Source organism: Dasypus novemcinctus, unplaced genomic scaffold, assembly GCF_030445035.2.
Source record: "Dasypus novemcinctus isolate mDasNov1 unplaced genomic scaffold, mDasNov1.1.hap2 scaffold_389, whole genome shotgun sequence".
Lineage (NCBI taxonomy): Eukaryota > Metazoa > Chordata > Mammalia > Cingulata > Dasypodidae > Dasypus > Dasypus novemcinctus.
The window spans coordinates 35,681-49,448 of record NW_026688353.1 but is presented as its reverse complement, the minus strand read 5'-3'; the positions used below and the strand labels follow the sequence as shown (position 1 = coordinate 49,448).

The 13,768-nt window shown below is 68.0% G+C and overlaps 1 protein-coding gene across 5 annotated transcripts in view; it reads left to right on the top strand.

The window, feature by feature from the left end:
- The window catches only part of ADAMTSL2 (ADAMTS like 2), a 39,061-nt gene that overhangs the window by 20,586 nt on the left and 4,707 nt on the right, over positions 1-13,768 (top strand). For all 5 annotated transcript variants that reach the window (XM_058292860.2, XM_058292858.2, XM_071213655.1 and 2 more), the window contains 6 exons: positions 335-656; positions 1,564-1,906; positions 6,891-6,988; positions 11,664-11,790; positions 13,004-13,217; positions 13,304-13,459. In XM_058292860.2, the coding sequence (XP_058148843.1) occupies positions 335-656; positions 1,564-1,906; positions 6,891-6,988; positions 11,664-11,790; positions 13,004-13,217; positions 13,304-13,459 (1,260 nt within the window). The remainder of the gene's footprint in view (positions 1-334; positions 657-1,563; positions 1,907-6,890; positions 6,989-11,663; positions 11,791-13,003; positions 13,218-13,303; positions 13,460-13,768) is intronic.

Below are 13,768 nucleotides of genomic sequence, written 5' to 3'. Positions count from 1 at the left end.
GCCACAGCAGTCCCCCCGCAAGGACGAGTGTCAGGATTCAGAGTTGCTGACAGGCGGCGGTGGTGCAGCTTGGGCTGGGCTGCAGGTGGCGGGCTGCCGCGCGTCCCCACCTCCCGCTCTCAGGCCAGGGCCTCTCCTTGGCCCTCCGGCCGAGTGGCCACGGGCTCCCTGGGCGCGGGTGGAGCCTGGGGCACCGCAGCCTGCACGGTCCAGTGCCTGGGTGGGACGCCGCGGGCGCCCTCGGCACAACTCCCGGGTGCCGGGCCCAGCGCCACTCTGGGAAGGGGCCCGAGTGAGGCTTCGGGGCGGGGTCCCGCTCCTTCCGCTCCCCCAGCTGTGGAACCAGAATGGCCGGAGCCCCTCCATCACCTTCGAGTACACGCTCCTGCAGCCGCACGCCCACCGCCTGCCGCCCGTCTTCTACGGCGTCCCCGAGCCGGCCTCCGAGAGCGCCGAGAGCCAGGAGCTGGACTCCGCGGGGCTGCTGGGCTTCGTCCGGCACAACGGCTCCCTCTATGGCCCGGACCCCCGGCTGTTCGGCCGCCCCGGCTTGGCCATCCGGCTGGGCCTGAGCAGGGACCGGGAGACCAACGAGGTGTGCGAGCCGGCCGGCGGCAGGGCCTGCGAAGGAGTGCCCAGGGCCAAGGGCTTCCCAGGTACCCGGGGCGGCTGGGGGCGGGGCTGGGGGGGCCGCCCCTCGGGTCCACAGGAGAGGCCTCCAAGGGGGACGCCAGGCTCACTTCTGGGCTCCTTCACATTCATTCTTGGGGGGCAGGTGCAATGTGGCAGATGGGGAAACTGAGGCTTAGAAGACGAAGCCTCTTGCCCAAGTCACCCAGTCCGCCTCGGAGGGCCTGGGGTCCGAGCCCAGGACAGTGTGAGCCCACAGCCCCTGCCCTGGCTCACTGGATGGAGGCGACAGCGCGCAAGAGTGACGCTCAGGGGCTTCGGGGCCCGTGGAGGCAGACCGCGTCCCAGGGTGAGGCAAGAGCCCAGGCAGAGGTGGCCCGGGAGCAGCCTGGGGAGGCTCCGTCGCAGATGGAGGTGGCAGGGAAGGGTCCTCAGCGACCCCTCCTCAACCAGGAGCGCAGGTTAACGGGCGAGGGTGGCAGGGGCGGGGCCGAGAAGACTCAGGTGGGGGGGACAGCAGGGCCGAGGCGAGCACTCGGAGGGCAGGGCGTGGAGACCCGGGCAGGTGGACGCGTCACAGGTCACTCCTGGGGACAGCAGGGCACGGCAGCTTCCGGAGGGGTGGCGGCCGGAGAATGGACCAGACTTTAGAAGGATCCCCCTCCCTCCCTGGGGGGCTCTCGGCCCTCGGAGCCTTTAAGTCGAAGAAACTTCTGGAATCCCATCCGCGGGAGATTTCCCCGGCGCCTCTGGCGCTGCCGTGCCCTGGGTGGCCGCGGCCGAATCCGGCCCTCGCCCTGGCAGACGCCCGCCCCCGGGGGCTGGCTCAGCTCCCTTGGGCCCGGGCCCCACCGGCCTGGGTCCCTCCCCCAGGGCGGCTCCTGCCGCGGCACGAGGGCACAGCGGGGGTCTGAGCGTCCTCTCGCCCCGCAGAGGGCAACACCACGGGGACGGCGCTCACGGGGGACAAGGACGACCGCGAGTTCCTCTCGGCCAACGCCATCACCGACCAGCTGCCGGGCGCGAGCTCCGACTCCAAGGAGCTCCCCCTCAACGAGACTGTCAACAGCATCTTCGCGCTGGGGGTCCCCGGGGGCGCGCCGGCCGAGGGCCTCTCCGCCGACTACGAGGAGCGCGAGGGGGCCGGCGCCCTGCTCAACGGCTCCTTCCTGGAGCTGAGCAGCGACAGGCTCGCCAACGTCTCCGCCGAGGCGCCGGCCCCCAACGCCAGCACGAGCCTCCCCACCATGTCGGGGAACAGGACCCACAAGGCCAGGTAGGAGGCGCACCGGGGGCCGCCGGGGGCGTGGGGGGTGCCGAGGCCCGACGGGTCTGGCCGGAGACCCTGGAGGCGCGTGGGAGCGAGCCCACCTCCCCAGAGTCCCCCAAGCCGCCGGCCCGTGGAGCTCAGCTGGGGTCAGAGGCCAGCGCGTGGCGCCCGCCCTGCCCCACTCCAGACCCACGTGCCCGTCCCGGCGCCGACGTCCTGGATGTGAGCTGGTGGAGGAGCTGACGCTTCTCGGGCTCTCCGAGAGCAGGATGGCTCTGGGTCCTCAGGCCACCTTTGGTTAGGAGCCGTCCTCAGCGCCTTGGGGCGGGGAGTGACGCGGCGAGGGCGCTGGAGCCCGGGGGCCTGCCGTGCCTCTGTTCTAAGTCCGTCGGGCAGGAGGTGGGCGCTCCGGGCCGTTCCCAGAGCGGAGGGTGGCTCGGGCCAAGAGAGGAGCGTGGAAGGGCCTGGGGGCCGCGCAGCCAGGGGCCAGACCCTGGGGTCGGGGGTCAGGAAGGAGGCCTGGGGCCCTGCGTCTGCGCTGGGCTGTCGGAGACCCTGCGTTGAGCCAGGCCCCAAAGCCGGGGACCGCTGGGAGCTGCCCGGAGCCGGCTGGGTGGGCGGTGGCTCAGGCCTGCCACCATCCCTGCTGGAGGACAGTGCCCCAGGGCGAGCCTCCAAGGCTGTCATTGCCAGGGTCCCACGGGCAGCGAGCCCCCTTAAAGGGACAGCCACACTCGGTGTCCTGTGGCAGGGTGGGGACTGGAGGTGGAAGCGGCTCTGCGTGTCGTTGGCTGTCTTTTTGAAGACCCATCCAAGTCCCTTGACTCTAAATACCAAAATGGCTTGAACTTGGCCCAGGAAGTGGGGCTGCAGAGTGGGTGTCCTTCGGAGGTGGAGGGGAGCAGCTTTGATACTTGGGGTGTGCTCTTGAGGAGCTGTGGTTTGGGGCCACCCTTTCACCCATCTGGGGGATGAAAGCAGCAGAGCCCACCTCCCTGGGGAGCCGGGGACCCTCAGGAGCGTGCCGGGCTGGGGACTCGCTTTGAGGCCCCCTCCCGCTTCCCCCCTTTGCTCCGGCTGTTTTCCGAGGGGCCGGCTGGCACCGGGCACCTGGCCGTGGGCGGGCCGCGGGGCTGGAGGAACCCTGCTTTGGCGAACGTGGTGGAGCGGGAGTCCGGAGCCTTCCTGCGGGGGCCAGGCGGGGCCTTGGGGCTCACCCTGCCACCTGCACCCTTGATGTGCCAGGGGTGGGGCCTCCGGCTGGTTTGCAGGACTCGGGGGCTGCAAGGGCCTGTATGGTTTGCTTCGGGGGGCCATGCGGCCTGAGGGGCAACTCCTGGGAAAGGGCCAGGGGTCCAGCATCAGATGCCGCGGCTCGGCCCTGGGCTGTGGGAGGGGGCAGGCAGCGAAGGCGCCGGGCCTGACCCCATGGAGGGGGTTGGATTTAACCGGTGGCGCGCACAGTCAGGGCGTGATGTCGCTGGAAGCGCGGAAAGGAGAAGGGGATTTATTGCATGTCCTCGAGCAGGGAACCGGGGATCTTCCCCAAACCAGTTCACAGCGAGAAGGGGGCCTCGGGTGTTTATGGGGGGAGTAGGGCTCGAGGTTCAAGGGCTGACTGCGTGACGCCTTCCTGCCCCGTGGGGGTGACAGGGTGTGGGCGTGATCTCCTGTTTGCAGAACTCCTGTTGCTGCCCTGGTGGATGGCCTTCTCTCCCCGGAAGCTGCAGGTGTCCTGGGCTCTGCGGGCGCTCCTGGCACCCTGCTGAGATTTTGCTGAGACCTTATCTTATTCCTGACTTTCTGGGAATAGAACTGGGAAGTGCTGCTGATTGTCCTCCTAGAACAAAGAACAAGGGGGGTCAGCTAAGATTAGGTTCATAGAAAACCAGTTCGGCTAGATCTGGGGAAGGTATTTGAATGTTTCAGAGCTGCTTAAGAAATGTTTAATAAGCACATTTTCCAGCTATCATGAGAAATGGAAACTTATTAATAAGCCGAACCCCTGGGGTAGGGCCTTCCGGGAGGCCTGACCCGGGGCCCACCGGGCCAGCACCTGCGGCGGCTCCTCCCAGAGCAGGCCCAGGCCCCACTGTCCGCCTGGCTCAGGGCGTGGACAATTCTGGCCCTGTGAGGAGCAGAGGGGAGCCAGGCCCCGGGTCAGGGGCGGCCCCTGCCTCACCGGGGAACGGGGGCGTTTCTCCCTCTAGAGTGCGGGGCTTGTCCCGAGGCCACCGGAGGGGCTCAGGGATCCGGTGATGTCACAGCCTGGGCCTGTCACCAGCCTCTGGGTCCTTGACCCTCACCCATGCCCCTTGGTCGTGGGGACATCGTGGCTTTCTGAGCCTGCCTGGGGGGCGTTGACCTGGGACCAAGGGTGGGCTGGGGAGCCCGAGGGCCAGGGAGGCCAACCGGGAAGGTCACCAGGCCAAAATAGCTGCATCCACCGCCGCTTTGTCCCAACACAGGAAGTGGTGTCTGCTGGAAGGGCAGGCGAAAGCTAAGGGGCAGCCAGGAGAGGAAGGGCTGTTTTCATCTCCTCCGAAAAGCTTCCAACAATCAAGCAGGGGCTGCAGTCAGCAGGCCCAGGGGACGAGCCTGGGGGGGGCCTGGGGAGGGATGGCCTGAGCCCCCCGGGGGCTGGGCAGGTCCCCGCAGGGCCCTGGGCCTCCAGCAAGCCCTCTGCTTCTGCACTCAGGCCGAGAGGGGCAGGGCCGGTGTCCTCCCTCCAGGTGGAGGCAGAGAAGGTGGCTCGGCCGCTTCTGGGCGAGGGGCACGCGCCGGGCGCCGCGCCGCTGTGCTTGTCCGCGCGGGGCTCTCCAGGCCCCTGCCCTGTGTGGGCAGCTCCTCCAGAAATAATACCTTTTGTGCTGAAAACCCAAGGGGTTGTTTTGAGGCAGGCCTGCGCCGTCTCCGGCGGGGAGAATGAGTCACGCTGCGCTGGCGCGGGAGTGTGTAATTAGAAAAAGATGGCGGAGCTGCTCCCTGGGGGCCGGGGGCACAGACTGGCCCTTTCCCTCCACCCCCCTCTGTGGTCGGGGGGTCAAAAGCTGCGGAAGAGCGGGCTGGGGGACCCCGTGGGCGCAGGGCCTGCTTCCCCGCCAGCCTCGGGGTGGGTGGGCTCCTTGGCCCTGCGGGCTTTGCCCACCTGGGCGCTGGCGTGGGAGCGGAGTGCATGGGCACGGCGCGCGGTGTTCCCACAAGCCTTTGTTCCAAAAGGACAGGACCTCAGAGTCCGGCCACCCCTTCTGTTTGCAAGAGTCCTCTCACTTTTAAAGAGACTTGTGGAAAGGACAGGCAGGCTCTGGAGAGTGGGACAGTGGCCCAGGTCCTGCCCTGCCCTCCCCCCCTCCCCCTTCCCCTCCCCTCCGCTGCTCTCCTCCGCCCTCCCCTTCCTGCCCCACACTGCCCTGCCCTCCCGTGCCCTTCCCTCTGCTGCCCTGCCCTCCCCTGCCCTCTCTCACCCTCCCCTCTGCTGCTCTGCCTTGCCCTCCCCCACTCTTCCCTCCCCTCCATTGCCCTCCCCTCCCCTCTGCTGCCCTCCCCTTCCTGCCCTCCCCTTCCTGCCCTCCTACACTGCCCTGCCCTCCTGTGCCCTCCTCTCTGCTGCCCTGCCCTACCCTACCCTGCCTTCCCCTCTGCTACTCTGCTCTCCCCTTCTCTGTCCTCCCCTCTGCTGCCCTCCCTTGCCCTCCCCGCCCTCCCCTTCCTGCCCCCCTCTGCCCTCCCCTGCTCCCCCCCTTCCCCTGCCCCCCCTCCCCTGCCCTCCCTCTCCTCAGTAAATGCATTCCCTCAGGCCTCACTGGCTATGCTCTCCTGGGTTCTCATGTGCCTTCAGGGCAAAGTTCACAGCTAAGCTCTTCCTGGAAGTGGGACTCTGCTGGGAAATTTAAGCCAATTCAAGCAAGAAGGGGCGTAGTTCTCACCAGCCTGGGGAGCTCCGGCAGCCCCAAGCCTGCAGGGCCCACGGAGGGACCCCCTGAGCCGAGTGGGTGCCTTCACCTGGACTCGGGAGCCTCCTGGGAAGCCTTGTCCAGCAGCATCCAGGGCCCTCGCCCAGCCCACCTCCTTCCCGCGTTTGCACCCGTGGAAGGGAAGTGAAGTCCCCAGGAGGGCACCTGGGGCTTGCCCAAGCTCGGGCCTGGAGGAGGGTGCCGGCTCGGGGTCATCGCAGTGGGCGGCGCCCCTGTGCGCCAGCGGGACCTTGGGGCCACGCAGCGACCACAGGGTCCAGGCCGAGCCCGGTGGACCCGCCGCCAGTGGCCTCCCTGGCTCAGGCATGCTCGGGCTCATGCCGGGGCCGGCCGCGCCTGCTGGCTGAGCTGCTGGAGCCACTGCTGCCGCCGCCCCTTCCAGCCCCTGCTGAGCCCGGAACGGGCCTGCACAGTGGGCTGTGGGCTCGGGCCCAGGCGCACACCGCCTCCGAGAAGCCCGCCATCCTCCTGAGAGCCGGACGGGGCCACCCGCGTCCCCCACGAGAAGAGCTCGACCCTGGCTGGAGCCTGAAGCACGGGCAGAGGCGTGTGGGCGCCCCTCTGCCCCCGAGGCTCAAGGGCTGCTGTCCCCGTTCAATCAGAGTCCCAGCTGAGAGGGGCGGCGGGAGAGGGCCCTTCTTGGGTGGGAGGGAGGAAACCGCTGGCTGGCGGTGGAGGCCACGGCGAGACAGCGGCGTGCGCGGGGGAAAGCGCTCAGCGTGGTGGAGAGCGCCAAGCTCTAGAAGGAGCTACTGCAGCTGCAGCGCCAGCGCGCGTGGACGGAGGCGCTGAGACGGGCAGTGCCGGCGTCGGTCCATCCCGCGACGCGCCTGCCCGCGGCCGCGCGAACCGGCTTCTGTTTCAGGCGGCGGCGGCGGCTCTGACCTGACGGGCCTCTGCCAGCGGCTCAGGACAGGCGAGCTGCCCCCTTGCAGCGCGCAGGACCCCTGACGGAGCCCCGCCGTGCGCCCGCCCGCGCCGCCGCCTCTCACCCGCTCTGCTTGACCTCGTTGCAGGACCAGGCCGAAGGCCCGCAAGCAAGGCGTGAGCCCGGCGGACATGTACCGGTGGAAGCTCTCGTCCCACGAGCCCTGCAGCGCCACCTGCACCACAGGTACGGGCAGCGCCCACCCAGCCCCCTCCGCCGCACTGAGCCCCGCCCTGGCCTGAGGCCCAAGTGCCCGCAGGGAGCTGGGGCAGCGCTTTCCTGACCCGGAGGCAGCACGGTGGGACCATGGCGCCCGGGGGCGCTGGGCCAGGGCCGGGACCCCTGGGAGTTTCTCGTCCACTGCCAGCCGTGTTTTCTTCTTGGCAGAGCAAGACTTTGTCTACCTTCTGGTTAAAAGGCAGGAACCTGGGGAGTGGGGATTTAACTTTTGTTCACAGCAAACACGGAAGGGGGAGGAGGGACCCCGTGTCGCCTGCGGCCCCGGGGATTGGGCAGCTGCTGGCCCAGCAGCAGGGCAGGGCTTTGAGGGGACTGGAGACCCTCTGTGGTGCTGGGACAGGCAGGCGCAGGTGCCCAGGGAGTGCCCAGTGGCATGTGAAGCTGCTCCTTGTGGAGGGCCTGGCCGTGGCCTCGGGGGCTGGGCTGGGGCCCCCTCAGGCAGTGCTGTGAGGGCAGATCTCAGGCCCCGTGGCCCCCGCTGACGCCCCGGGGGGCCGCCTCGGTGGGGCCGCGAGGAGCCGGGGGACCTCTGCAGGGCTCTGCACAGGGCTGGGGCTCCCACGTCCCGCCCGCCCTGGCCCATCTGATACGGGCACAGGCCTGGAGTCGCCCCTTGGTGTCCCAGAGGGGAAAGGCAGGGGTGGGGGGGGTGCGTGAATTGCTCTGTCTGGTTCCCACCTGCTGGGAGTGGGACGGCGTGCTTACCTCAAAGGCCGTTGTGGGGGCTACCTGAGGCAAGACCTAGTCGGGTTCGAGCCCGGGAGGCGGGAGGAAGGGGAGGCGGCTGCCGGAGCCTGCTCGGGGGCCGGGCAGCGCAGCCAGGGCGTGGAGTGCGGGGCGGCCGGGGCCAGGGCTGACGGTCCCGGGGCGGGCCGAGTCTTCTCTGCAGAGCTGGCGGCCGGGCGGGGACCCGCCTTGAACCGAGGGCCCCAAGTCGTGCACCTGCTTTGAACTGAGGGTCCCCAAGTCATCCATGTGTCCTGGCCCGAGGCACTGGCTCCCGACCACGGGCGCTGGGACTGCGAGAAAGCGTGCGTCCAGAGTGCTTCCCGGCCCCCGCGCGTGTGGCCAGCTGGGCCAGCTTGCTACACACCCGGGGGTCCCCCACTGGCGCCTCTGCCCCCGCCACATGGAGAGCCCTCTCTCCTTGGTCATCTCTTCTGGTTTCCGGTTTCTCTGACTCCAGTATCCTCTTTAGAAGGTCTCCGTGATACGGGTTAATGACAAAAGGGTCAATAACCAGAAGTATGGGTTAACGACACAAGGTCCCAGTGGCCCGGGCGCCCACCCGCAGGGCTGCGGGTTGGGGTGACCTGCCTTCGGTAGGCGTGTGATTCGGCCGACCAGGGCCGGGCAGCCTGGTGGTGAGGGGCCGGGGGATTCTGGTCTCCGGGGAGCACGTGGCGCCTTCCCGCGACACCTGAACAGCGGCCGGCAGGAGGGGACCCCTCTGTTGTGTGCGGCCCAAGGTGTGAAGTGGGACAAGGACAGAAGGACAGAGAAGAGACGGGCTCGGCCCTGGTCAGAGGGCCATGTGGACTCTGGTTGAAGCTGTCCTGGAGTGGCAGGAGGTGCCCGGGAGGGAGAGGCGCCCTGTTGTCGGACGAGGCGGCGGGCAGGAAGGGCGCCGCAGCCGGGGTCCCTGCTTCGGATGGACGGCGAGGCCAGCCTGGCCCGGGCGCCGCGCGGAGCTGCCATGTCCCTGCCGGCACAGCGGGGCTCGAGGTGGCGGCTGCTCGCTGGCAGAACCCATTTTCCACGGCACTGAGGCTGAGGACGGCGGCGGGTACAAACCTCACACGGCCTGCGGGGTCTGCAAATGCCCAGCACCGCGTCGTTGACACCCCGCATCCCACCGAGAACCCGTGCCGGGAGCTGTGAGAGTAGCACGGGGCCCCCGGAGCTCAGCTCTCGGAGGCCGTCCTTTTTTTTTTTTTAAGACGCTCTTTTTGAGCCACGCAGGTAAATTAGTCCGGGCTTTTGCGTGGATCCCAAGCAGGGATTTTCAAACAACCCCTCGGCCCCTGCGAGGCCCAGTGTGGCAGGCAAGTGGAATAGCAGGACTTGGAGTGGTGCCCGCCTCTGTCCCATCCTGGGCTCCCTGACTCAAGAGGCTCGGAAAGCCCTGGCTACCCGGCAGGTGGGCCCCGGGCAGGAGCAAGCAGGGGCCCGGCCCGCCTGGCCCCGCGGCGTTTGTCCACGTCATGCCGCCCGGGAGAGCCCGCGCTTGGGTGTGAATCTCAGTCTACCTGGTCAAGTCCGCGCCACGAGGAGACGCTGACGGGTAGCCTGCTACCTGGAGAGGGGCTGGGCTCTCGAACCCGGGATCTACCTTTGAGGCCTGGAATATTCCAGGAGCTCTCCCAGAAGCCAGCCTGCCCTCGGGGGAGGGTAGCGATTCCACAGCCCAGCGCTGGCAGTAGAGGGCCCGGGGACTGCAGCCTGGCTCGGCCCAGTATGGAAAAAAGGAAGGAAAAACACCCGCGCCGGCTGCTCCCAAGGCCGTTTCCTTCTGCCGGGAGCTGGATCTTGGACAGGCGGGAGCTCCCTGGCTCTCCGACACGCACCGCCGCGAAGGGAGAGGGGGTGCTGGGCTCTCCATTTATGGGGAAGTCGATGTCCCCTGGCAACTGGCAGCCCACATCCAGGAAGGCTGGCCCCCGTGCACCCCCCGTGCACACACACAGCCCGCAAAGCCCACCCAGGGCCTTCACCAGGGCCCACAGCGCTCCTCAATTGTCCTGGTCCCCTGGCAGGGAGCCACCCAGGGCTAGTGGTTTGGGTTGGGCCAGCCTGTGTCAGCACAGGGGTGCAGGGGACGGGGCCGCGAGGGGCGCAGGATGGAGGCGAGGTCGGGGGTCAGCGAGGAAGGCGAGGCCTTTACCTACCATCTGGGTGGGGCGCAGAGGCCTGGGAGCCCAGAGAGGAGCACACAGCCAGCGGCCAGAGGGAGTCCAAGGCGGCGCTTGAGGGGGCCAGGCCAGGCCACAGGCCAGCGAGGGGCTCAATCCCGACAGCAGCTCGGGAGGCCGCAGGGACGAGCGCATCAGAGTGATAGCCTCCCTCCCTCCCTCCCTCCCTCCTTCCCTTCTATTTTCACCCTCCCTCCCTTCCATTTCCTTCCTCCCTCCCTCCATCCCTCTCTTTCTTCCTCCCTTTCATCCAATAATCCATCCATTTAATTTCTTTTGTGCAGGGAGCCAAAAGCAAGCTCAGTGCCGTGGTCTTTTTTTTTTTAAGATTTATTTTTATTTATTTCTCTCCCCTTCCCCCCTGCCCTAGTTGTCTGTTCTCGGTGTCCATTCACTGTGTGTTCTTCCGTGGCCACTTCCATCCTTGTCAGTGGCACCGGGAATCTGTGTTTCTTTTTGTTGCGTCATCTTGCTGCGTCAGCTCTCCGTGTGTGCGATGCCATTCCTGGGCAGGCTGCACTTTCTTTTGCGCTGGGCGGCTCTCCTTACGGGGCGCACTCCTTGCGCGTGGGGCTCCCCTACGCGGGGACACCCCTGTGTGGCAGGGCACTCCTTGTGAGCATCAGCACTGCGCGTAGGCCAGCTCCACATGGGTCAAGGAGGCCCGGGGTTTGAACCGTGGACCTCCCATGTGGTAGCCGGACGCCCTACCCGTTGGGCCAAGTCCGCTTCCCATTGTGCCACGGTCTTTAACTCTAGAACCCTGGACGACTTTGAAAGTGTGAGGATGATGTTAAGCTGCCATCTTCCCAGACAAATGCCAGGGGCTCTGTGGGACGCTCAGACACACACACATGCCCAAATCTGCGCACACGCACGGACACACATGTGCACACGAGTCACAAGTCCACGTGCGCACCAGACATGCACACACGAGGCACCATTTCAGGAGGCATGTGGGTCCCGAGGTGCGATCGTCTCCTTTCCATGTCATCTACATCTTGTTTTACGGATGGGGAAACTGAGGCTGAGAAAGCAGATGCCTCCCCCAGCAGCGGCAGGGCTGGGAGTCGAATGTGGGGGCTTCTGATGCTCTCCCCGGGGCCCCGAGCCAGGGAGAGCAGTGTGAGGCCGGCTGTGGCGGCCTGGGGCGAGCCGTGAGGGCAGGTGGTGGCCGCCTGGTGAGGGGCGACAGTGCCATCCCCGCACACGGGCTCTCTGGCTCCAGAAGGGCTTTGGCTGTCAGGCAGGTGGCCAGGGGGCCTCAGCTCTGCCCGGTCACAACGGCAGCCCCCTCTTCTCTTTCCGAAAACGCGGCTTTGGCCCCCCGCTAGGGCTTGGGCTAACAAGGGCGGGCTTGGGCTGTCCCCCTTGCTGCCCCTCGGCCACTCGCCCAGCTGGTGAGATGCAGAAGCCCCGTGGGCAGCTCGAAGGCCGCACCTGCCTCTGGGAGACCGGTCAGCGCAGGGCTGTGATGTGGGAGCAGGTGCTCAGCCTGGTCGGGGGGACTGGGGGGGCTGGGATGAGGTTGAGTCCTGGGCCATGGCCGGCAGAGGCTCCGGTCCCCAGCGGCGGCCTGCCCGAGCCCTCCCGGCAGACCACGGGCCAGCTCCTGTCGCCATCCCTGGCAGACAAACCAGGAAGCCACGTCCTGAGGCGTGGCCCGCTCCCCGCGTGGCTCACAGCCCCGCCCCCTCTCCCTGATGCAGGGGTGATGTCGGCCTACGCCATGTGTGTCCGCTATGATGGCATCGAGGTGGACGACAGCTTCTGCGACGCGCTGACCCGGCCCGAGCCGGTGCACGAGTTCTGCGCAGGGCGGGAGTGCCAGCCCAGGTACCGCCCCCAAGAGCCCTGCGGGGTGGGGCTGGCGGGCTCTGCCTGTCCCCCAACAGCGGTGGGAGCGACACCTGCTCCTCCCCACGATGCCAGATGGGGGGCTGCGGCCTGGCCCCGCTGCATCATCGGCGCACCTCCCACTCTGCACGGTGATTGTCCTTGCACACAGTAGGTGCTCAATAGCGGCTCATCTCTGCAGATTTAGAAACCATCCTGAAGGTGGCGCTACACTTCAGGGTCGCCCTCGGCCCCCCAGCTCACGCGGCGTGTCTGGAATTTTGATAAACCAGATGTGGTTATTTCTGGAATTTTGAGCCAGATCCCATGAAAGTGGTCCCCAAATGCGTCCTTGCCCAGTCTCCATCGCGGTGGGGTGCTCCGTGAGCTGATTACTGTCATTGTCCCCGATTTCCACACCAGGAAGCGGGGCGTGCCTGCTCCCCGAGCACGGCCGAGACCCCGCTCTGCCCGGGCCCCGTGCTCCCCACGCGCTGGCTTTGAGGAGGGAGGGGACCCCCACGCCATCCCGGGGGGCGAGGCCCCCAAGCTTCCCTGGGGGGTGCGCTGCCCCCACCCAAGCCCGCCCTGGGCTTGGCTCTCTCGTGGCAAGTCTCGGGCCCAGCGGCAATGAAGGGTCTCCCCGTGGCATGCTGGGGGGCCCGCTCTGGCACAGGCCAGAAACCGGCCGTCTGTTCCTCTCCGCTGTGGCCCTGCCTCTGAGGCAGTGCGGGGGGACGCACTGTGTGACCTGGGGGCAGGAGGCGGCTCTGAGCCTGGGGGCAGAGGAAGAGGAGGGTGGTCAGGGAGGGGGGCAGGGTTAGCAAACGGTCAAGGGGAACCCCGGCTCCCCTGATGTGGCTCGAGCACAAGGCACGTAGTCTGGAGGTGAGAGGAGGTGGAGGAGGTGGTGGGGGACGTGGGGAGGTGGGGGATGGGTGAGGTGGGGGACGGGGGGAGGTGGGGGGCACGGGGAGGTGGGGGACGCGGGGAGGTGGGGGGCGGGGGTAGGTGGTGCGCTGCGTGCTCAGGGGTCCTCGACCCTCCAGGTGTTTCCAGCAGGGCCCTGGCTCGCCGCAGAGCCCCCGCCTGGCTCCCCTTTGGGCTCGGGTGTCCGGGGAGCAGGGTGGAGGCCGCGCTCTCTGGGGGTGTGGGGCTGCGAGGGGTCCCGGCCAGGGCAGCTGAAGGCGCCTGCCCCCCCCCCCCGAGGCAGGTGGGAGACGAGCAGCTGGAGCGAGTGCTCGCGCACCTGCGGCGAGGGCTACCAGCTCCGCATCGTGCGCTGCTGGAAGATGCTGTCGCCCGGCTTCGACAGCTCCGTGTACAGCGACCTGTGCGACGCGGCCGAGGCCGCGCGGCCCGAGGAGCGCAAGACCTGCCGGAACCCGGACTGCGGGCCCCAGTGGGAGATGTCGGAGTGGTCGGAGGTGGGGGGGGCGGCCTGGGGTGGGGGTGGGCTGTGGAGGGGCCTGCCTCCGCCTGGGGCCCGGCCGTGACCCCCGTGTCCTCCCAGTGCCCAGCCAGGTGCGGGGAGCAGAGCGTGGTGACCAGGGACATCCGCTGCTCGGAGGACGAGGAGCTGTGCGACCCCGACGCCCGGCCCGCGGGGGAGAAGAACTGCACGGGGCCCCCCTGCGACCGCCAGTGGACCGTCTCCGACTGGGGCCCGGTGAGGGCAGGCCCCAGGGGCAAGCCGAGGGGCGGCTGGGGCAGAAGCCTGCACTTAGAGGGGGCCCTAGGGCTGTGCCTCGGTTTCCCCACCTCAGGGGGGAGGATGTAGGGGAAGGACCCCCGACTGGCCTTTCTCTCCCAGTGTTATCGGAATCGAGACCTTTATCCCAGATCAGGCGGCCAATGTCCTGCCCCCGTTTTCTGACCCCTCTGTCTGTCTGTCTGGATGGGGGCCCCGAAACGTGAGCCGGTTGCCTCTGGGGGGGGCTCACCCTCCGGGTGGTTCTGTCGCATAATTAGAACAGGA